Source organism: Podarcis pityusensis, assembly GCF_964106645.2.
Source record: "Podarcis pityusensis genome assembly, chromosome: 18".
Classification (NCBI taxonomy): Eukaryota; Metazoa; Chordata; class Lepidosauria; order Squamata; family Lacertidae; genus Podarcis; species Podarcis pityusensis.
In genome coordinates, this window is record NC_138043.1 from 9939526 (window position 1) to 9963288 (window position 23763).

General features: G+C 46.2%; 2 protein-coding genes across 7 annotated transcripts in view; one reads left to right on the plus strand and one right to left on the minus strand.

The window, feature by feature from the left end:
- MOB3A (MOB kinase activator 3A) lies at positions 1-15468 on the minus strand. 4 transcript variants are annotated; one of them, XM_080989260.1, is made up of 5 exons: positions 15406-15468; positions 10734-10805; positions 6016-6563; positions 3605-3807; positions 1-2280 (listed from the first exon to the last, which is right to left on the minus strand). In XM_080989260.1, exons 3-5 carry the CDS (start codon positions 6428-6430, stop codon positions 2251-2253), a joined length of 648 nt encoding a protein of 215 aa, XP_080845386.1. In that variant the 5' UTR covers positions 6431-6563; positions 10734-10805; positions 15406-15468; the 3' UTR covers positions 1-2250. The 4 variants fall into 4 exon arrangements, with proteins under 4 accessions (XP_080845386.1, XP_080845385.1, XP_080845384.1 ...); XM_080989259.1 differs by lacking the exon at positions 15406-15468 and adding an exon at positions 13956-14096; XM_080989258.1 differs by lacking the exon at positions 15406-15468 and adding an exon at positions 13956-14078 and having other exon boundaries at positions 10734-10808.
- The window catches only part of IZUMO4 (IZUMO family member 4), an 18764-nt gene continuing 8816 nt past the window's right edge, over positions 13816-23763 (plus strand). Inside the window, exons 1-4 of one of the 3 annotated variants that reach the window (XM_080989217.1) lie at positions 13816-13994; positions 16477-16557; positions 16881-16952; positions 19422-19444. In XM_080989217.1, the coding sequence (XP_080845343.1) occupies positions 13831-13994; positions 16477-16557; positions 16881-16952; positions 19422-19444 (340 nt within the window). In that variant the 5' untranslated portion in view covers positions 13816-13830. Of the gene's footprint in view, positions 13995-15555; positions 15842-16476; positions 16558-16880; positions 16953-19417; positions 19445-23763 lie in introns of those variants that run through there. The other 2 variants (XM_080989218.1, XM_080989216.1) reach the window with 2 other exon arrangements.

Sequence of the window (23763 nt, forward strand, 5' to 3'; positions counted from 1 at the left end):
GGCAGTGCTAGAAAAGTTTATTATTATTATTTTCTTTAAAAAATACATGTATTTCCAGCTAGTGGTTTGAACAGAGTTCTGCACGTAAAAGTACAGGCAGATTTCGCCCAAGCGAAATATTCCCCCATAGGATCCAGTCCCCAAAACACTTACAAAACCCCCCACAGAGGTTTAATGGCAGGCAGAGACTCCTTTCAACCCTACCCCCCCCCCCCAAATCACAAGTCCGAGAGAGTCCTAAAAACTGATTAAAACTCACATCGGCTTCTGAAGCAAGAATTTTTTTAGCAGGAGCTGGAAGGGTAGGGCGGCGGCGCATGCCCAATATCAAGTGGCAGGGAGTTCCAAAGTGCGAGCTCGGGACCGATTTCTTACAATTACTGGGCAGCACCTGTGGCAGTGCCAGTTCCGCTGGCCAAAGTGGAGGGGATCCCATGGGTGGGACAATTTTTGCACACACTCAAACAGGTGCTCTTCTCTTGGGCAAGGGAAAGGGAGGACCAGCCAGGAAGAAACACTCCAGTCAAGTGGCGTCTGTGAGGGCCGTGGCCTGAAGCTCAACACAGAATCCTAGAATCGGAAGGGACCCCTGAGGGTCATCTAGTCCAACCCGCTGCAATGCAGGGATCTCAGTTCAAACATCCATGGCAGATGGCCATCCAACCTCTGCTTAAAAACCTTCAAGGAAGGAGAGGCCACAACCTTCTTCTTGTGGGATGTGAAACATAAGAGCAGTCAAGTACAACATTTCTAGAGTGAACATGTTTACACTGGGGAGGAATGTTTGTCCAGCCAGCAGGTCAACTTCCTGTTTCCTTCTGGGCTGGGACAGACTTCCTCTGCATGTGACTAGAGGTGGGCGTGGCCTCACCTGTGCAGGTAATGACAAAAGCACAGGGCAGGGCAGCCATCTCTCTCTTTTTTGACTATATGCATCAAAGAAGCAACATCTGCTTAGCCAAAGATGCTCTGTGTCTCCTTATGAGATAGTTTCCAGGTGTATGTTACTTTTCTAAGCTAAGTCTGCCTTTTGGGATCCGATTGTGAACAGAATGATGTGTGAGTAAACTCTTTTTATACTTTTATAGAAGACTGGTCGTGTCTTATCGTTTATGAGGGAATAAGGGGAAAATACCAGAATAGTTATTATAGAGGCTTTAGGGAGCCTGAGCAAACATATCCGTTGCGAGTTTAAAAGGGGGAATGTTACTCTGCTAAAATTTTAAGCTTGTTAACACAAGTTGGAAAGGCTATAATAAAACAATATATCCTCTCCTGCATCACTAAACATTCCCACACTTCTGAGGGAGTCCCTTCCGCTGTGGAACAGCTCTCACTGTCAGAAAGCACTTCCTGATGTTGAGTCGGAATCTCCTTTCTTGCAACTTGAAGCCATGGGTTCGAGTCCTGCCCTCCAGAGCAGGAGAAAACAAGCTGGCTCCCTCTTCCATATGACAGCCTTTGAGATATTTGAAAATGGCTATCATGTCTCCTCTCAGTCTCCTCTTTTCCAGGCTAAACGTCCCCAGCTCCTTCAACCGTTCCTCATCAGGCTTGCTTTCCAGACCCTTGATGATCTTGGTTGCTCTCCTCTGCACATGTTCCAGCTTGTCAAAATCCTTCTTAAATTGTGGCGCCCAGAACTGGACACAGGACTCCAGATGTGGTCTGACCAAAGCAGAATAGCGCGACACTATGATTTCCCCTGATCTGGACACTAGATCACTCGTTTTTCTAAATGCTCACAGAAACCACCTGTTGAATTATCTGTTCTAGGACCTTTCCTGGTATCAACGCCAAGCTCACCGGTCAGTAGTTACCTGGGTCTTCTCCCCCGCCTTTTTTTAAAAGATAGGGACAACATGAGAGTCATGTTGCGGGTTCGAATCCCACATTGGGCAAAAAGAGTCTTGCATTGCAGAGGGTTGGACTAGATGACCCTCAGGATTCTCAGGTTCTATGATTCTGTCCCTGATTATAATACATACAGGCACGCACACAACATACACACACTCTCTCTAACAAGGAAAATCATTGTATAAAACAGTTTTTAGTAGTCGTCATAGGATAACTCTCTCTCTCTCTCCCCCCCTCCCCCTTCTTTGGCTTTGTTTTATAAAACAGTATATTATTTTCTTTAAAGAGGGAAGGAAGGCGCTCCAGATTCCCCTTGCCCTCCCTAGTGGAGGAGAGTTCCGCAGTCCCAGGAGAGGCTCGTATCTGGCGGGGGGAATCGCTCCCTGCAGGGCGTCAGTGGCAAATCCTCGAGGTCATTTCCTTCTGTCGAATAAAAGAGGGTGGGGAAAAGAACTGAGTGCTTTTCTGCCGTTCGAAACTGTGAGAAAGAATGAATATCTATCTATATCTATATCAGCTTGGCTGCATTTTAATGTTTCAATGTTTTAATGTTGTATTTTAATCTTCTTTTTAAGTTGTATTCATTCAACTTGTTTTTATTATTGCTTGTTAGCCGCCCTGAGCCCGGCCTTGGCTGTGGAGGGCGGAGTATAAATAAAAATTATTATTATTATTATTATTATTATTATTATTATTATTAACATTGCACAGCAAAAAGGTAAAATAAGGTTCAGGGCACCACTATATATATTTTTTAAAAAGCAGCAAGCTGCTAGACCTTATGAAGGTCTTTTAGGCAAGGTAGGTTAACAGCGTATAAATATAATATTAATAACAGTACCAGTAATAATGAAGATGATGGTAATAATAAAAACGATTTCCAAATATTACTTGGCGTTGCCATTTCCTTTTTCAAATCATCTTATTATGTCTTATGGGAATGACTTTGGAATTTTGCACACCAGGCAGTATATGAATGCTACAAAAATGATGATGATCATAATAATAATATGTGGGGTAGCTCAGTCGGTAGAGCATGAAGCTTTTAATCTCAAGGTCGTGGGTTCAAGTCCCATGTTGAGCAAAAAGATTCCTGCATGGCAGGGGGTTGGGCTAGATGACCCTTGTGGTCCCTTCTCCCTCGACGGTTCCAATATTACTAATGACAATTTCCAAATGAGGCTTAGCCTTGGGTCTTCCTCTTCTTTTCCAAAATGACCTCAGTGCAAGCCGCTTAGTGATTCTGCACATCGAGCGGTATATAAATATCACTGAAAGCCACAGGCTCATAGAACTGTGGCGCTGGAAGGGAACACCAAAGATCATCCAGCTCAACCCCTGACAATGCAGGAGGCCTGTATTTTATGCCATCACCTCAGTGGTTTTGTACATATAAATACCGTCATACCTCGGGTTACAGATGCTTCAGGTTGAGTGTTTTCGGGTTAAGGATGCGCTGAAGCCCGGAAGTACTGGAATGGGTTACTTCCAGGTTTTAACGCTCATGCATGCGCAGAAGCGCTAAATCACGCTTTGCGCATGCGCAGAAGCGCCAAATTGCAACCCTGCGGGTTGCAAATGTGCCTCTTCCACGGATCACGTTCACAACCCGAGTGTCCACTGTATAATAATAATAATAATAATAATAATAATAATAAATAAAAATAATTATGAAAAGATTGGCAACCCTTTTCCCCAGAGGAGGCCTGGTCCCAGGCCAAGGGGCTCAGCCCGGCTGGGCACTCACCAGCGGCTCCAGCTCCTTGGTGTCAATGAGGCCAAACTCCGTCACAAAATAGTAAAAGTGCTTGTAGCAGGTGTTGACGTGGGCTTCGGAGCCCATCTGGGCGATGCGGTCAAAGTGGTGGATGTAGACGTGGACGAAGACTCGGAAGAGTCGCGAGAGGATCTTCTTGACGGACTTGAGGAAGTTCTTCTGGAACGGGGTACCTGGTGCGAGAAACGCACATGATGCCCAGGTCACGACGGGCGGCGGAGATGCCCAACACCGCCCCTGTCTAAGGTCAATACTGTCCACACTGGCTGGCAACAGCCCTCCAGCAGCCTTTTGGACCTCTACGGCTGAGCTATGGCCTTCCCTCTAATAAAAAAGTATCTAGTCCTCCTCGTTCCAAATACCGTATTTTTTGCTCTATAAGGCTCACTTTTTCCCTCCTAAAAAGGAAGGGGAAATGTGTGTGCGTCTTATGGAGCGAATGCAGGCTGCGCAGCTACCCCAGAAGCCAGAACAGCAAGAGGGATTGCTGCTTTCACTGCGCAGCGATCCCTCTTGCTGTTCTGGCTTCTGGGATTCAGAATATTTCTTTTCTTGTTTTCCTCCTCCAAAAACTAGGTGCGTCGTGTGGTCTGGTGCGTCTTATAGAGCGAAAAATACGGTATACAGCTGATTTAAGTAGAAAGCTTGCTTCCTATAAAGTCAAACTATTGGGTCCATCCAGCCCCCTACTGATCAGCCTTCTTGCTCCTGATGTGAACCAGCTGACTCCAGTTTCTTAAGCAGGGCTTCCAGCCTCACAGTGAGTTGCTGGAAACAAACATTTGTCCTTCCTGACCAGACCTTGCTGCTTCTTGAGACTCACGGCTTTCTTGACCCCCGGATCGTCCAACTACGTGAACTGAGATACACCTGACCTTAGGACTGGACTGGACCTTGTATACAGACTCTGCCCTGAGACTTGGCTGGTTTCTCCAATGGATCAGTTGCCAAGACTGGAAGTCCCTGCCTTCCTACAGCCGTCTCAACCCCCTCCTCCCCAGGGCTTTCTCCAAACAATCAGAGACTGCTCCTGTGTGTAACCAACCTCTCCTCTGCCCTTTTCATGCCTCTCCTGGTTCTGGGAGCGGAGAGGGGAGCTTGTCACAGCGGGAGGGGGAGACCTCCATGACTTTTCCCCAGCCGGGTTCATCTCTGCCTCCCTCCTTTCCTGCTTCAGTTTCCACCTCTGATTCTGGACTTCCCTTGGGGGTCCCCCCCAGCAGGTTCCTCCCACCACTCTTCTGCATCCAGTCAGTCCATGACAGCTGCCTAGGTCTCCTCCTCTCATGGGTTTTCCCAAGCAATCGGAGACTGCGCCTGCGCAAAACCAACCTCTCCTACGCCCTTTTCATGCCTCTCCTGGTTCTGGGAGACTAGCAGGGAGGGGAGCTGGTTGCAACAAGAGGGGGAGACATCCGTGACTCTTCACCACCCGGACTCATCTCTGCCTCCTGGCCTCCCTCCTCTCCTGCTTCAGCTCTTGCCTCCAATTCTGGACTGCTCTCTGCCACAGACTCTTCCCCGCTCACTAAACCCTGTTACCTCTTCAGCCTCCGACACCTCCACCTCCCAGTCCTCTTCCTCTTCTCCCTCTGACCACTCATTGCCATTCCACCACCCCTCCACGGGCTCTGAGCCTTCTTCCCTTAGAGGCTCCCCAGCTGGTTCCCCCCACACTTCCTCTGGGTCCAAACCACCCCACGACAGAGGATCTGTCCGGCAAAGGGCAAAAACTGAACCACCACCTTCCCGTGACTTGGGAATGCAAGGTTCTATTAATAATAATAATAATAATAATAATAATAATAATTTATCATTTATACCCCACCCATCTGGCTGGGTTTCCCCAGCCACTCTGGGCAGCATCCAACAAAGTATAAAAATACAATAATCTATTAAACATTAAAAGCTTCCCTAAAGAGGGCTGCCTTCAGATGTCTTCTAAAAGTCTGGTAGTTGTTCTTCTCTTTGACATCTGGTGGGAGGGCGTTCCACAGGGCGGGTGCCACCACCCGATAAGGCCCTCTGCCTGGTTCCCTGTAACCTCACTTCTCGCAGGGAGGGAACCGCCAGAAGGCCCTCGGCGCTGGACCTCAGTATCCGGGATGGACGATGGGGTTGGAGACGCTCCTTCAGGTATACTGGGCCATTTAGGGCTTTCAAGGTCAACACCAACACTTTGAATTGTGCTCGGAAACGTACTGGGAGCCAATGTAGGTCTTTCAAGACCGGTGTTATGTGGTCTTGGCGGCCGCTCCCAGTCACCAGTCTAGCTGCCGCATTCTGGATTAATGCAGCCTAGAATCACATTCGCCTTTTTGCGCAGCCGCATCACGCTGCTGGCTCCCCCCCCCCGCAGCAAATCCCGGAAACGGACTCACCAACGTTGGTGGGGAATAGGTCCTCGTTGTTGATCTGCACTTCGATCCAGTCCATCAGCAGGTCCATGTATTGTGGGGCCGAGAGGGCAGTGGGCTTGCGGGATTTCTCGTCTTGCCACCGGTACTCATATTTCGGACCCCCGGACATGACAGGGCAGCTCTGCTCCGTGCAGGAGTCGGCGATGGTCCCATAGATGAGGTTGATGCGGTTGAAGAAGTCCACCACGTGGACGGCCACCCAGTCGTTCAACTCCTCGCCCGGCGGCAGCTGCACGGCCACCTTCAAGTCCAGCCCGGCGTTGAGAGACGCCTGCGCCATTTTGTGCAGCTCGAAGCGCTGCGTTCCGGGTTCGAATTTCTTCTTGGGGCGGAACGTGCGGTCCTTGTTGAAAACTTGCCGCAGAGGGTTAGACATCTCCTGCTCGACTCGGCTGCCCCCCAAAAGTTACTGATAGCAGAGAGATTTGCCACTGCGACAGAGGAGTTTTTCGGACAACCGAATTTTAAAGTGTCAAGGAGTTCCGCCGGTCGTACAGAGGCTCTTCAACCTGCAGCAGAAGATAGACATGGCTTTTATAAAATGCCTTTTCTTTTTAAAACAGAGGGGGGTTTTTTGGGGGGGGGGACTTGTGACTCTTGGGGTCCCTTCCAACTGTACAATTCTATAATCCTGTGATCCAGTCCAAGCCTGGAATTAGAGGTGATTGTGTTATTGTAGTAATAATAATAATAATAATAAATATTTATTTGTACCCTGCCCTCCCCAGCCAGAGCTGGGCTCAGGGTGGCTAACATCACAAAACTAACACAGTATACAAAAACATAAGAACATAAAAAACAAGCAATCAATTAATTAAATATATCTTAAAATTAGTTTAGAGCAAATTAAAATCCAGACAGATGGCAGTGCGCAGGTAAAATTGAGAGAGGTTAATATTCTCCAAGGGATGCGGGTGGCGCTGTGGGTTAAGTCCAAGCGCCTAGGACTTGCTGATCAGAAGGTCGGTGGTTCGAATCCCCGTGACGGGGTGAGCTCCCGTTGCTCGGTCCCTGCTCCTGCCAACCTAGCAGTTCGAAAGCACGTCAAAGTGCAAGTAAATAAATAGGAACCACTGTGCCGGGAAGGTAAACGGCGTTTCCGTGCACTGCTCTGGTTCGCCAGAAGCGGCTTAGTCATGCTGGCCACATGACCCAGAAGCTGTACGCCGGCTCCCTCGGCCAGTAAAGCGAGATGAGCGCCGCAACCCCAGAGTCGTCCGCGACTGGACCTAATGGTTAGGGGTCCCTTTACCTTTTTAATATTCTCCAGGGCCAACTGTTACCACTGGTCTTTTAAAGGACCCGTGAATGGGCTAGATAGCCTCTTTAATGCTTATTCTTATAAAAGAAAGAAAAGAATCAGACTGAACCCTGACTAAAGGCCTGGCGGAAAGATGTCAAATCCCACAGGGTCCTAGTCTCTTATGAGAGAGCGTTCCACCAGGCCGGGGCCACGGCCAAAAAGGCCCTGGCTCTGGTCAAGGCCAGTCTAATCTCCCTGGGGCCTGGGATCTCTAATGTTATAAGAGAGAGAAAATAGGGTGCAGCAAAGGGGAGAAATTTTAAAAAAAAAACACCACAGAAAGTGGAGTGGGAAGAAATAATTAATATGTATTGGAATGCATGTGTGAAATTTCTGGAAATTTAATAAAATATAACTGGGGGGAAACGAAGGCGCCTCCTACTGAATTAACTGCCTCCTTGTTCACTGTTAAAAACATGCAATGTGTGTGTGTGTATGATAAATGGTTCTTGAAGGACAGGAATCGAGGCCTCTGGGGTGTCCCTAAAAGAGGAGAGGTGTGCTGTGAAGGGAAGCTGAGAGAGGAAGTCGAGGGCGGGGAGAGAGGGAGGGCAGGATCCGACCATCCTCCTGCAGTGGTGCAAGCCCCATTTATGAAGAAGCGAGTTTGAGCTTCGCTGAAAAGCCACATCCTGTGTGCAGACACATGTCAGTTTTGGTGAAGAAAGCAGGAAGTGCAGAAAGAGAGCGAGAGAGAAGCTGCGTCTCGAAAAAACACAAAAGCGCCCAAGAGAAGATATTGCTTCAAAGCTTTGGAATTGTAGAGTCGGAAGGGACCAGAGGGTCATCTAGTCCAACCCCCCATGCAATGCAAGAATCTCAAGTAAAGCATATAGAATTTTTTGGACCACCCTGGAGAGAGGGGGTTTTCCTGTAAAAAAAAGGGGGGGGGGATCTGCTTGGAATAAGCTGGTTGCTAGTTGCCATCGACAGCCCACTCCTCCTCCACAAATTTCCCCATTCCTCTTTTAAACCCTGTGGGAGGGAGTTCCGCAGTTTATCGGGAAAAGTCTGCCTGGAATCTTCCCATGATCAGCTTCCTTGGATGTCTGCAAGATCCAATGTTAGAGGAGGGAGAGAGGAGGCCTTTTTCTCAATCCACTTCCTTCAAGTCAGGCATCTACCCCCTCTTACGCCATCCCCCAAACTCTCCTTGCCTGACTCAGACCCAGAGGCCCATTGAACCCAGGATCCTGTTTCTGACAAGGGTCAGCAAGAGGCCTACAGGGAAGCCCACCACAAATGCACCAGCCTTTCTCTGTCCGCTTAGTTTAGTCGTTTAGTCATGTCCGCCTCTTCGTGACCCCCTGGACCAGAGCACGCCAGGCACTCCTGCCTTCCACTGCCTCCCGCAGTTGGGTCAAACTCATGTTCGTAGCTTCGAGAACACTGTCCCACCATCTCGTCCTCTGTTGTCCCCTTCTCCTTGTGCCCTCCATCTTTCCCAACATCAGGGTCTTTTCTAGGGAGTCTTCTCTTCTCATGAGGTGGCCAAAGTCTTGGAGCCTCAGCTTCAGGATCTGTCCTTCCAGTGAGCACTCAGGGCTGATTCCCTTAAGAATGGAGAGGTTTGATCTTCTTGCAGTCCATGGGACTCTCAAGAGTCTCCTCCAGCACCAGAATTCAAAAGCATCCATTCTTCGTCGACCAGCCTTCTTTATGGTCCAGCTCTCACTTCCATACATCACTACCGGGAAAACCAGAGCTTGAACTATATGGACCTTTGTCTTCAAGGTGATGTCTCTGCTTTTTAAGATGCTGTCTAGGTTTGCCATCGCCTTTCTCCCAAGAAGCAGACGTCTTTTAATTTCGTGACTGCTGTCACCATCTGCAGTGATCATGGAGCCCAAGAAAGTAAAATCTCTCCCTGCCTCCATTTCTTCCCCTTCTATTTGCCAGGAGGTGATGGGACCAGTGGCCATGATCTTCGTTTTTTGGATGTTGAGCTTCAGACCATATTTTGTGCTCTCCTCTTTCACCCTCATTAAAAGGTTCTTTAATTCCTCCTCACTTTCTGCCATCAAGGTTGTGTCATCAGCATATCTGCAGCAGTTGCTAATTCAGAGGTAGACTGCCCCTGTGTGGGGAGGTTCAGATTATTAAATACAGGGAAACGTCTTCCTCTTTGGCAAGGCTTTATCATCAAACTTTTTAGAAGGCAGACAGAAGGAAACAGTATACACTGTGCTTGTAATAAAAAAGGTGGAATTAATTTTACAGGTCTGGAATCCAGGCCTGATGAGGAACGGCTGAAGGAGCTGGGCATGTTTAGGCTGGAAAAGAGGAGACTGAGAGGAGATATGAGAGCCACCTTCAAATATCTCAAAGGCTGTGACAAGGAAGGTGGAACAAGCTGGTTTTCTCCTGCTCCGGAGGGTAGGACTCGAACCCGTGGCTTCAAGTTATAGAATGGAGACTCCGACTAAACATATGGTAGAAACTTTCTGACAATAAGAGCTGTTCAACAGGGGAAGGTTTCTAAGCAGAGGTTGGGTGGACATCTGCCATGAATGCTTTAGCTGAGATTCCTGCATTGCAGGGGGTTGGGCTGGATGACCCCTGGGGTTCCCTTGCAACTCCACAATTCTATGATACTATGACTCAATGAAATGCATATTTTTATTTTTAAAAAGTCAGGGATCTAGAAAACAATGCTGAACTATCCTTTTCACAGTCCTTCTCAAGTCATTTTACTGGAGGACAGTGTTTTATTTTTTGTTGCACAATATTCATGTAAGTCTGCTTTTGGAATCCACATGGACAAGACCAACTTTGACCCTCTATACACTATAAAATGAAATATAAAGTCTTTACAAAAAGGGGGAAAGTCTAACTTTTGTCCCTGCTTAAAACTTTTTTGTTTAGCCAAGTAGAAGTTACATGTGTTTATTTCCACCATCCTTTGAATATTTCCACATAACTGCTTTTAACTGGGCCCACCCCCCTTAAAAAATGACAATTCAAACATTTCCTATTGTCATTAAACTTCTTAGAGGTTCTTAAGTGGTATACAAATTTTGTGAAATAATACACAGATCCATTTATTTCAACGGGTCTACTCTGAGGAGTATTAACAACAACAATAGTTCTGTTTATATACCGCCCTTTATAAAAGATCCCAGAAACAAATCAATAAATCAATATTTATTTATTGTATTCACAGTCCCCCCCCCCCAAGATCTCAATTTAATCCCCACAACACGAGGAAGTTGAGAGGCAGCCAGGAAGCAACGGATCAAAAACAACCTCTTTATTTTACCCATACATATCCCATCGAGAGGTACTCAGCCACCATTCCCGCATTTCAAGGAATCTTTGTTTTGTTATTTATAAATAACATTATTATTATTTATTAAACCCAGGTTCATGTTCTTACCGGCACCACTTTCCGACCGGAACAAAATGCAGAACCTCAGGCGGAACTGGCGATGGGTCTCCTCGTCGTTGCCTGCTTTTTTGAATTATAAGAAGAAGGGAGAGGGAAAAAGACAGAAAAAGGTGGATATTTTAAGAAAACGCACCGGAACGGGATCCTGAGGTCACCCTACGGAGCTTGGATGGCAAGTCGCTCGCTCGGATCCTGACCCAAAACACGGGAAACCTCTCTGCTTGAGGAAGATTCAGAACTCCGATGAGTAATGCCTGCTGAACTCACTTCCTTTTAGGGAAAGCGACGCTCGTGCAAGAGGGTTTTTTTTCCTTTTCTTCTTCTTTTTAAAAAACCCAAGGGCAACATTATTTATACGAAAATGACGTTTTTTTGGAGGGGAGCCAGGAGAACGCCCCCCCCCCCTTGGTTCAACTGATCTGGGCTTTCCAAAGTGGTTGGAACTGACACTCTCAGGGGTCGGTGGAAATGGTTCTAGGGTGAAATTTTTCATGTTTTGTAAAAATCTATGCACTTCTAAGAACAAGACCTAGACTGAATGATACGTTCATGTTTTATTATAATATTTTATATGTTGAGAGTCGGCCAGAGTGGCTGGGACAGCCCAGTCAGATGGGTGCTGTAATAATAATAATAATAATAATAATAATAATAATAATAATAATTTATTTATACCCCTCCCATCTGGCTGGGTTTCCCCAGCCCCTCTGGGGGGCTTCCAACAGAATATTAAAATACAAGAGTCTATTAAACATTAAAAGCTTCCCTAAACAGGGCTGCCTTCAGATGTCTTCTAAAAGTCTGGTAGTTATTATTATTAAAAAGGACATCCGTCTTTTCACTGGAGAAATGTTGAAGCATATGGCACTTTAATAGTAAAAAAAAAAAAGGCTGCAATAATACATTGGGTTAAAGATACATTTGTCTCTTTTATCGCTTTATTTTTGCTGTCAATTTTGCCATTTCCGCATAGTCCATTAACTTATGAATCGGCCGAGGGTGTGTGTCTATCTATCTATCTATCTATCTATCTATCTATCTATCTATCTACCTATCTCAGGGGTCAGCAAACTTTTTCAGCAGGGGGCCGGTCCACTGTCCCTCAGGCCTTTTGGGGGGCCAGACTATATTTTGAAGGGGGGGGGGAAATGAACGAATTTCTACGCCCTGCAAATAACCCAGGGATGCATTTTAAATAAAAGCACACATGTTTTGCCTACCCTTCATTTTGACGCCAATAAATAATATAAAGGGGGTGGGGGGAGAAAACCCTCTAAACTTCCAAATGAAAAAGACTCACTGATGATTTAAAAAAATAAAAACCCAGGACTTTCAGGAAGCCAGAATCCCAATTATTCATAGTTCTTTGAAATGAGGAATTCCCCCTGGCAGGAAATTCTTTCTGCATGCTTACAACGGGAAGATTGCCAGGAAAATCCATTTCCTGCATCTTTCCAGCAACTGGGCTCCAAATGCCTGTTTTGATCTACCAGTTCCTCGTTTTGAGTTTCCAGATCGTGAATATTTTCGGCTGAAATATTCCCCCCACCGAACCGCAGCCCCCCACCCTGAGACACAGCTGCAAAGCAGGAAGCCCAGAGTTCGAATGCCGCCTCTGACATGAGGCATGCGAAAGGCAAGCCACACCAACCGCCCTGCTCTCGGCCTCAGTCTTCCCCATCTGCGGAATGGGCTGAAGAACACGGGCAAACTTTGCAGCCCTGTCATAAGGGACAAGATACCGTGTGCGGAGTTCTTTGAACCCCATATGGAGAGTCCCATAGGAAGAGAGAATTTAGTTTTTCCTGTTTGATTTTTTTTTATCATTATTCTCTTTAGTTTAGCTTGAATTTTATGGTATATTAGGTTGAAAACTTTTAATAACATTGATTTTTTTTTAATTTCTCATAGTCCCCTGCAATTCACATTTTGCTGCATTGGTAAGATTTTGAAATAACAATTACAAGGTGAGCCCGGCTTGGCTGGGGAGGGCGGGATATAAATAAAATTTAATTATTATTATTATTAATAATAATCCAGATCAAATGGGGGGAAGGGGTGGAATTCAAATGAATCTGACAAGCTTCTGAAAAAAATTAAGATGCCCTCAAGTCCCTAACCGGCACTTTACGGGGGGGGGGGGAGTTTTATTTTTGATTTATATTTTGATATCGTTTTGCAAATAACAGTTATCAAAGAGGGTGGGAATTGCTTGGAGCAGAAAGTCTCTGGAATTGCCATCTTTTCCCGTGTATAAAACAATGTTTTCTGAAAAGGAAGGGACCTTTTATCATATGTGCTGGGAATGTAGAGAAATTTTTAAAAAAATTGGGAAATGATATATAATGAATTGAAGAAAATGTTTAAAATGGCATTTGTAAAAAAACAACACCAGAAGCATTTTTGTTAGGGATTGTAGGAAAAGACCTGCCAAGGAAATTAAAGAACTTATTTATGTATGCAACAACGACAGCAAGAGTCTTGATAGCACAAGGATGGAAGAACGAGAAATTGATGGATTATGCAGAACTGGCGAAACTGACATATAAACTGTGAGATAAGGACAACTGTGACTTTAAAGAAAAATGGGAACTTTTTACAAAGTATTTAAAAAGACAACAAAATGAATTGGACTCTTTGGCGGGTTTTGAATAAACATACACAAACTTATTGATTGCTAACATAGTAAACAGATAATATAAGGATTTATACAATTTTACAGAACGCAGAGAACAAGAGGTGTTGAGAAATCAGAGAGAGGAGCTGGGGAGGGGGAAGGGGAAAAATAATGAATATAATATGTTTTGATACTGTGCTTTGTTGAAATTGCTAATAAAAAAATAAAAATAAAAATAAAACGATGTTTTCTGCTAACTTCATTTAGTCAAAAATTGGGGGTTGTCTTAAATGTTCCTCCTCCCCGTTAGTTGGCAACCCACCGTGGGAAAAACAGAAGGAGAGGATCGCTGGGGGGGGAGGAAAGTTAATCGCCCCCAAACCTCTTGATCTTACAAGGTAGAGGTCACTACTCGCGAGTAAGAGAGGAAGCAGGCTTTTCCGGGGCGCGGAACACCGGAAATCCGCAATGCATTGCAACATCAGACAGACTTTTATTTTTTGCAAAGGGGAAGAAAGCTGCAATGCAAATTCGACCGCCGATTTTAAAAGGGGAGCCGGGCGCGCATCCCCGCATCCTCACGTGCGCCTTACCTGCTTTCCGGAGGTGGGCTCCCCAAAACGCGTGTCAAGGTCAGTCTCCCCCCAACCACGTTCTCGGATCGCTGGAAAAGAGGGAAACTCTCCGCACGTTACTCCACCCTGGAGGCAGGATCGGGACTGAGCGGCACCACCCCTTCCGGGTCCCCATCCAGGCAGTGCCCCGGCGTGGTCCTACTCGAGAGTAAACCCGTTGAAATTGCAGGGCATCCCCATCTTAATAATAATTTATGGCCCGCGCATCTGGCTGGATTTCCCCGGCCACTCTGGGTGGCTTCCAGCACGTACAAAAACATAATATTTATTTATAAATATTATTTTAAAAACCATAATATTATTTTTGGGTGGGGAAGTTTTTCAAGCTGAAAAGTCTTGGCCGTCCTCTGCAATTGCTTCATCTCCATATTTGCAGGAAGGGGAGGCTGGTGGCTGAAGAAGCAACACCTCCTCACCTGGTTCACCTGCGGAACTCACCGCAACAAGAGCATCCTTTTTTGTCATATGTGGTGGAAGTATATAAAAGCTAAAGGCTTGGGGGGGGAAAGATAGATAACGAGTTGAAGAAAATGTTCCAGTGGGTTGTTCCCAAAAGTCCTGCAGCTTTTCTCCTAGGGTGGTAGTTCCCAAAAAAAGATGATTAAACTAATTATGTCTGCAACAACAGCAGCCAGAATAATTAGTTATTAAGGAGGAGGAATTGCTTCAGAAGTTACGGAATGAAAATATCCTGGAAGTAAGGGTGGGGAGTCAGATTTTTAAGAAAAACGTATGTTGAAATAGAAGTAAACTGGCCAATCTGTGAAAAATCAATAAAAAAATATCTCTAATAATAATATTAATAAAAATAAGCATCCTGGCAGATCCTAGTGGAAAAGGACTAAGGCAAATTCACAAAAAAGGATACAATCTACCAAGGGTAACCAGCAACTATGGTCAGTGTAAAGCATCCCAACCAGTGGCAGTCTATCTGCATGTTTCTTTTTTCTTTTTAATTTTTTATTAACAATTTCAACATAACAAATTATCAAAACCTATCATATTCATTATTTGCCCCCCCTTCAAACCCTGTCTCCCCCCCCCGAGACTTCCCTCAGCTCCTCTCTCTGATTTCCCTGCACATATTATTCTCTGCGTGTTATAAGACTATACATTTCCTTACATTATCTATCTACCATGTTATCAACCAATAAATTTGTGTATGTTTATTCAAAACCTGCCAAGGAGTCCCGTTCAATTGGTTGTCTTTTTAAATAAATTGTAAAAAGCTCCCATTTTGCATGTTTCTTTATTTATTTGAAACTTTTACAAACCGCACTTTCATTGGAAAATAGCTGTCCCCTCTCTTTTCCCCCAATTGTACCTTTCCCTGCTTATTTGTCTGTTTCGTAACACAAGGAAATATTTAATAATATATTTATTTTTTTAAAAAAAGAGGAAAGTTAACTTGTGGAACTCCCTGCCACAGGAGCGCTTAAGAGCAGCGGGGAGAGGGGAGAGTTGGCAACGCTGCCCTCAGAAGAGACCTCCCTCAGGAGAACCGGAACGTGCTCCGGAACGATCTAGAACCATCGGGGCTGTTCCGGAACGTTCCCTAGAAGCCAGAACGCCCCATTGTCTGACGCCCTGGAGATGCCAGGAATGGGAGATGGGTTGGCGGACCCCATGCCTGGCCTTGGTGGCGGTTCTGATCCTGGGGCCGGGCCCCTCCTGGCTCTGCCTGCAGTGCGACCCCAATTTCGCCCTCCGCTTCGCCTCCTACGCCCCCCACCTGAGCCGCAAGTCCTGGGGGCTGGGGGACGTCCCGGCTGCCGGGCGGAGGCTGCAGGGCTGGGCCCAGGACACCTTGGCGGAACTCAAGCTGGGGGTCCCGGCCGAGATCCGTGAGTCGCCTCCCCTGACTCCCAGGGTGCCGGATGTGGCCCTCCAAACCTCCCGATGTGGCCCTCGGGTCATAGCACCTCCTAAGCAATAACACCCCCTCTCTCCCCATGGACGGGCCCCATGTCAAAGATGGGGAAATTCAGGCTTGCGTGCCAGTGTGGCCCTCGAGACCTCTCCACCTGGCCCCTGGAAATCTCCACAGGCCACTCCCCCTGGCCCCGGGCCCCGCGCCCTCATTTGCCCAGCTGGGTCCAGCAGCCTTCTTACATCCCTTGCACCGCCCACTGTTGCCCCTGAAATGCGGCCCTGGGAAGGCCAGCTTGAAGGAAACGTGGCCCTTGAGCTTAAACAAATAGGTTTCTCCCCACCTGCCACTTAGACAAAGGAAGACAAGGCTTTCCTGCACCGGGTTCATCTGTGGAACTCCCTTCCACAAGGTGTGGCGGTGACTAAAAACCAGGTTATTCTTTTTTATAAAATCGAAATGTCCCTTTGCCAAAATTCGTGACCTGTTAGGAGCGCAGCCTTGCATTTAAGGTCCATGTGGACTGCAGCTTCCAGGGGGGGCTTATAATTTTTTGTATGCTCTCTCCCCACATCCTGTCCTTTCCCCATCTCCCCCCATTTTGCACAGCGATGGAGAAACTCCAGGCAATAGCTACAGTCGTCTACGGGAAGCTGGACACCCTCTTCAAAGGCAACACTTACAAGCCAGGTAAATAGATATAAATATAGATATATAGAAAGGGTCTGCCTTTATCTGTTTGCCCGGATTAGGATGACCATTTATGGCAACTAGAATCGCCCGGGGCTGCGATTCCGCTGCAAAAGTCTGCAGATGTTCCTCATCACAGAACTGTAGAGTCGGAAGGGATCCCCAGAGGCATCTAGTCCAACCCCCTATGATGCACGAATCTTTTGCCCAATGTGGGGCTCGAATTCACAACCCTGAGGTTAAGATTCATGCTCTACCAAGTTTAAAAAAACACACACACATGCTGCCGGGCCTCTCTCTCTCTTCTCCCCCCCCCCCCAAAGGTGTCCTTCCGGAAATCCTGCGTTCCATTTTCGAGGAACAAGTCAAATTGCTACGGAATGCCATCATCGAAAGTGAGTGTTCCCTCCTTCCGTCGTTTGGAGTTTCTTTCCTGGATTATACATACTTGTGTTTTGTAGCAGGGCTTAGTTAAAAAGAGGCATATTAAGAAAGCAGGATGGCTCTTTCACGCAGAAGCCCCTCTCTCAGGCCGGCTTGTGGGAATGCCTCTTTCAAAATGGTGGCCAACGGGAATGCATCGCCTCTGGATAAAAAGCTAAAGCGTGTTAATTCTATTTTTGAAAGCAGTTGGTACCGTATTAAGCAGTTGGTCCCTTCCCTTTCCCGCCCCGCCCTGGCCACAGTGATCCATGCGACGGTCACCTCCAGGCTTGACTACTGTAATGTGCTCTACGTGGGGCTGCCCTTGAAGCTGTCCCAGAAACTCCAGCGGGTGCAAAGTGCTGCAGCGAGGCTCCTCACGGGGTCTCTGCCATGGGAGCATATTCACCCAGTGCTTTTCCAGCTGCACTGGCGCCCGGTGGAGTACAGGGTCAGGTTCAAGGTGCTGGTTTTGACCTTTAAAGCCCTTCACGGCCTAGGACCCTCGTACCTATGGGACCGCCTCTCCCGGTATGCCCCACAGAGGACCTTAAGGTCCACAAATAACAACACTTTGGAAGTCCCAAGTCACAAGATTAGTCTCAACTAGGGCCAGGGCCTTTTCAGCACTGGCCCCGACTTGGTGGAACGCTCTGTCACAAGAGACCAGGGCCCTGCGGGACTTGACATCTTTCCACAGGGCCTGCAAGACAGAGCTGTTCCGCCTGGCCTTTGGTCTGGACTCAGTCTGACCCTTATGTTTCCCTCCCCTTATGATCTATGGGCTACTTTTAAAATGAGGCTGCATTTTAAATTGCATTTTAACCTGTATTTTAAATTGGGTTTTTTTCCTTATTATGTTTTTACTGTAATTTTATTGGTGTTAGCCACCCTGAGCCCGGCTCTGGCCAGTGAGGGCGGGGTATAAATAAAATTTATTATTATTTTTTATTATTATTATTACTTTGGAAATGCATGTAATATTGAGTAGCAAATAAGGCTGGGTAGGGAAACATCAAGGCTATTGGAGTCGGCGTGTAAATTTGTATTAAATTAGAATCAATTTGATGTTCGACTGTTAATTTTTTTGAGCAAGTGAATTGACACAACAAAGAGGGATGCCTCTTCAAACAGGCAGCTGAAGGAAGTGTCTGTTCTACCATAATGGCTTGTGGGAATGTCTCATCGAAAAGTTCAGCTCTTGGGAATCCCTCTTCTAATATGGCAGCCGGTGGGAAGAACCCTTCTAAATTGGCAGCTTGTGGGAAACATTTTTCTTTTTGTATAATTTTTATTAATTTTCCAAATTTTAACAATTACTGCATACAATGCCATTACATAACAACCATTATATCATTTGCTCTTGCAGAGCTTTCGACTTCCCTCCGTCCTTTTTCTGGTTTCCTTCTGCTACATTTTATTTTGCACATTTATAACATCTCCCTCCTATATTTATCTTGTCTTAACATTCACTTTTGTCTTAAATAGAATGTTGATTCTTCTCACGAAGCGAGTCTTATCTCGGTCCTGCTAGTGTCTTTATATGTGTACAATGAGTCTCTAAGTATAGTGTAAATTTAGTCCATTCTTTCTGGAACACTTGATCACCCTGGTTCTGGATACGTCCCATCAGCCTTGCCATTTCCACATACTCCATTGCCTTCGTCTGCCATTCTTCTATTGTTGGTCGCTCCTGCCGCTTCCACTTTTGGGCTAGTAAAATTCTTGCCGCTGTTGCAGCATACATAAACAGTTTTTGATCTATTTTTGGTATTTCCAGTCCAACCATTCTTAATAGAAAAGCTTCAGGTCTCTTTGGAAAGGTGTACCTGAACATTTTTTTAAAAACTCGTTATATATATAATTCCAGAAGACTTTAACCTTGTCACAAGTCCGGTTGTGGGACTGCATTTCAGCATAGTTTCATAATAAGCCATTACTCCTTCGTTGGTAACACTGATCCCATCCATTCATGCAAATAATTAAGAGGAATAAATTTGTGTCAGGGGGTTATTACTGAGTTTGCTTTTCAGTAGTTTCCTTTTTGGGGGGTTTTTTTTTTGAGTAGTTTCTGCATTTCTCTTTGGTTTGGGGTGGTTTGCTTGCTTTTCGAAATTGTCAATGACAAAAAACACAATACCATTGGAAGTGCAGAAATTGAGATCAACAGGGGATGCATAACTTCTGGGAACGCCTTGGAGGAAATGAATCATTGCATTGAAGAGTTGGAAAGGGACCCCACTGGTCATCTAGTCCAACCTGCTGCGATGCAGGAATCTCAGCTCCAGCACTGTTAAGTTGGTTGAATGCAACCGGTTAATCAACTGAATGGCCGTGGCCCAAATTTCAATTATTCTTGAGAGGTGGCCAGAGAGCCACGAGGGAACCCTACTGCCTAAAAACCGACTCACTTTCTCTCTCTCTCGCCTTTCCTTAGGTAGAGTGAAGTGTGAACGCCATTGTGGTAAGTGGGCTTTTGTGGGGAGGTGCCATCTTGAATCACGGCAATGCCTTTTGTGTGCCTGAATGGAGAGAGGGGAGCGTGTGTTGAGACCCTCTGACTTTTGTGGGGTCAAGACGTGAGCCTGTGGGTTTGCCAACATCCATGATTGAAGGGTTAGCTGCAGGTATGAGTGGTTTATATAGGCGCTGTGGGTTAAACCACAGAGCCTAGGACTTGCTGATCAGAAGGTCAGCGTTTCAAATCCCCACAATGGGGTGAGCTCCCGTTGCTCGGTCCCTGCTCCTGCCAACCTAGCAGTTTGAAAGCATGTCAAAGTGCAAGTAGATAAATAGGTACCGCTCTGGCAGGAAGGTAAACTGCGCTGCTCTGGTTCGCCAGAAGCGGCTTAGTCCTGCTGGCCACACGACCCAGAAGCTGTACGCCGGCTCCCTCGGCCAATAAAGCGAAATGAGTGCCGCAACCCCAGAGTCGGCCACGACTGGACCTAACGGTCAGGGGTCCCGTTACCTTTTATGAGTGGTTTGGCGGCGAGCGCAGGTGCTATGGCGGTTAGGCATTGGTTCAATGTGGAGTGGAGGAGAGGTTGTCACACCTGCCCCTCCAATGCGCAAAGGTATTCCATTAAAGGAATTCAGGGATTTGCCATGCTTTTGTCGACCCCTTTTGAGGGTTAGGGCCACGCAAGAGTCCCGGGGAGCATTTGGGATGAGGTTGAGTCTCATCCTGGTTTTTTGCTCCCCCACGATGTTTACCTGTACTGACAATATGGTGGGGTCCAGTCATCAGTGCTGCCCTGATGAGGTCAGGTGCAGCTAGTCAGGAACCAATGCCTAGAGAAACTACGCACTATCAGTAATCAATAAAGGTATGGCCAAAATTATGCCTATAACCTAAACGGTGGTTAAGAGGGTTGCTGAATTGGTTTTGTGATTTCACACCCAAATATTACCTTCAAAGCTGTGGCCCTTTATCGGGATGCTGGGGTGCATCTCTCCTCATTGGGGAATGACATCTGGTTGGATACGTTTACGTGGAAATTGAAGGTTTGGTTGGGTATGTGAGTGCTTTGGTGGCGAGTGTAAGGGCTTGATTGGCGGTTAAAGGTAAAGGGACCCCTGACCATTAGGTCCAGAGGTGTCCAACTCTGTTTTTTTTTTTTTTTAAATAATATTTATTACTTTTATAGGTTACAAAAAGGGAAGAGAAAAACAGGAAAAAAAAACAAAAGAGGAAAGCAAAAAGGAAAAAAAAACAATACAGTACAGTATATAGACAATGCAAAACACAACCTAAACTCAAAACTAAACACATTAAACTAAACTAAACAAACCCCACTCCCTAACCTTAAACCTAAATAAAACAAAACAAAAACAAAAACAATTTAAAAACATACATCATCCCTTTTCCATACTCTTTCTTTCATTCCCTTGTTTCCTCGACCTCCTCTCACCTCCCTTTTTGTATTCCACTTCTATTAATTGTTTCAGCAAATCCTTTCCATCTTTCTCCATTTTCTATCATATTGTAAATAACGTATTTTTTAACCTTATTTTCCATTAAAACTAAAATACTTATATATCCTTAACGCCTTATAACATTTCTGCTAAGCCCATAAAAAATCATTCCACCATTTTTCTATCACTCATTAGTTTTACCATATGTCTATATATAAACTTTAAATTTTCCAATCTTCTTCCACCATCTCCTCTCCCTGGTTTCGGATTCTGCCAGTCCTTTCCGTCAACTCCATAAAGTCCATCAACCTGGTGATCTTATGTCCGAGGCTCTTAACTCTTTTCCAAGTCCCTTCTGGAGGTCTTCTTCATTTTCTTTAATGCTAAAGAGCAAATCTCGGGGAAACTCCAACCTGTCAATCCTTTTCTTCCTTCTGAACAGATCAGCCAAATTTCCATAGTTGAAGCTACAGTCCATAAAGTATTTCAGGGCATATTTCAAGATTCCTCCAAATCCAAAGGCCCCCAAAACTTAAATCTCCTCCAGGCCCGAGTCCATGTCCCAAAAGTCAGTTAATCCCTGCATAGAGGGATCTTTCCAACTTTCCTTCTTTAATCCATTCCTCAAAGTCTGACTTTTCCTAGATTCAATCATAAAAGGCCTCAACTTATGGTCCTCAATTTGCTTCTGTAAAGCCACGGATCCCGCTTGTGTTACTTTATGTTCAACAACAGCGGCTTTCTCCTTCTCCTCCTTCTCCTCCACCATTTGTTGTGCCAAAATGGATTCCTGTACCAAGTCCTGAATTATTTCTGTGCTGGTGTTCGCTTTTTGACTCAAATTAGTCACTTTCTGTTCCAAATTATCAACTTTAAAAGTCATGTCATCCATCTTCTTATGAAGCTGTCCCAGCGAACAGCTTATCTTACATAAAACAGTCACAATGGCCTCTCCTGTCAACATTTTTAAATGGTCCAAGGTCAATCTCTGGTTCTCAGAATCCTTATCTGCAGCTGGAAATCCCCCAGTTACACTCCTGTAACAGTTTCAAAAGCTCCCTCTAGAGGGAAACAGTCTCCACTTGTATCAGTTCTTTCAGGCACAACTCACGCATTAAAGATAGTTTCAATTTTCAGTTACTTTTCCTCTTTTTTAAACGCAGAGGAGGACAATGGAAACAGTATCTTACTCTTATTTAGCTGTCAAATCCGTTCTGTCAATGCACTCTCTCCAAACGTCATCCGGCAGCCCGTTCCCAGGTTCAGAGCAGTGGTAATTTGATTTTTCACTCTCTCCTGCAGGCTCACTAGGTCCAAAATTTCCCCCTCTTCTCCTGCTTCCAAGGGGGGTTTTGTATTTTAAACCGATGGAAATTTAATCCTTTGCCAAAAGCTTTCAAAGACTTTAACTTGTAACGTCTTTGCTTCAGTCTATTTACAAAAACGGAAGGCGGACTTCCTGTTTATGACCTTCCCGCTTCAGTGCCAAATTAAGGTATTTAAAAGTCCAATTTTCCGTTCTACTCACGGGTAGTTGTTTAAAATCCAATTGTCCACAGGAAAAAGTCAGCGCTCTCCGGCAACAGCAATGCGGCTTCACTCCGTGAAAGAAGCAGTCGATTCAAAGCACCGCGCCACTCACCCCACGTCGCTCCGGATCCCCAAAACAGGGTTTCCCCGCGAGTAGGGGAGGCGCAAAAGGTGCCAGCCGAATCCCAGGTTCACAAGCTTCTCCCGCTTGTGATTTCAATGGGTCTCCACCTTCGCCGTGGCAGTCAGACCCTGTTTTTCACAGAGCAAGTTCCTCCCGAACGGAGGAGCTCCGCCATTGCCAACCCGGAAGTCAGTCGTGTCCAACTCTGGGGTTGCGGCGCTCATCTCGCTCTATTGGCCGAGGGAGCTGGCGTACAGCCTCCGGGTCACGTGGCCAGCATGACTAAGCTGCTTCTGGCGAACCAGAGCAGCGCACGGAAACGCCGTTTACCTTCCCGCCAGAGCAGTATCTATTTATCTACTTGCACTTTGACGTGCTTTCGAACTGCTAGGTGGGTAGGAGCAGGGACCGAGCAACGGGAGCTCACCCCGTCACGGGGATTCGAACCGCCGACCTTCTGATCGGCAAGTCCTAGGCTCTGTGGTTTAACCCACAGCGCCACGCATGTCCCCGATTGGCGGTTAGGCATTGGTTAAAACTAAAGGCTAGTGGCCCCTGGGTGATGGCCTGCAAAGGAAAGCGGCCCCTTGGCTGAAAAAAAAACTGCCCCACCCTTCAAAACATGGGTTTGGACTTTGCATCGCAAATGATGCTCTGGTGTTTTAATCTCTGATGCAGAGGAAATGGGTCTATCCGTGGCACTGGAAGATTCTGCACCACCAGCCTCAGCCAGCCCGCCACCTGCCTCCCATCTTCCTCCTCCGGTCTCAGTGTTGCCCTCCTAGAACAGCAGGGAGGGAGAAGGAGAACAGGAAGGAAAGCAAACAGAGCCCTCTCTGCTTGTCATTGGCTCTGGCGCCACCTGCTGTCAGGCTCCTGTCCTGATCTACCTGCCTGAAGGAGGGCTTGCAGGAGTGGCCGGCGCAGGGATACCAAAGGAGGATGTCAAAGACATCTGCATGGCCGTCTTTATTTTATTTATTACAACTAATCCAGAATGCGGCTGCCAGACGGGTGATGGGGAGGGGCCGCTGGGACCATGCAACGCCATCTGGGACCATGCACTCCACCCATCAGGCTGGGTTTCCCCAGCCACTCTGGGCAGCTTCCAACACATATAAAAACATAAAACGTCAAGCATTTAAAACTTCCCGATACAGGGCTGTCTTCAGATGTCCCCTAAAATTTTATAGTTGCTTATCTCCTTGACA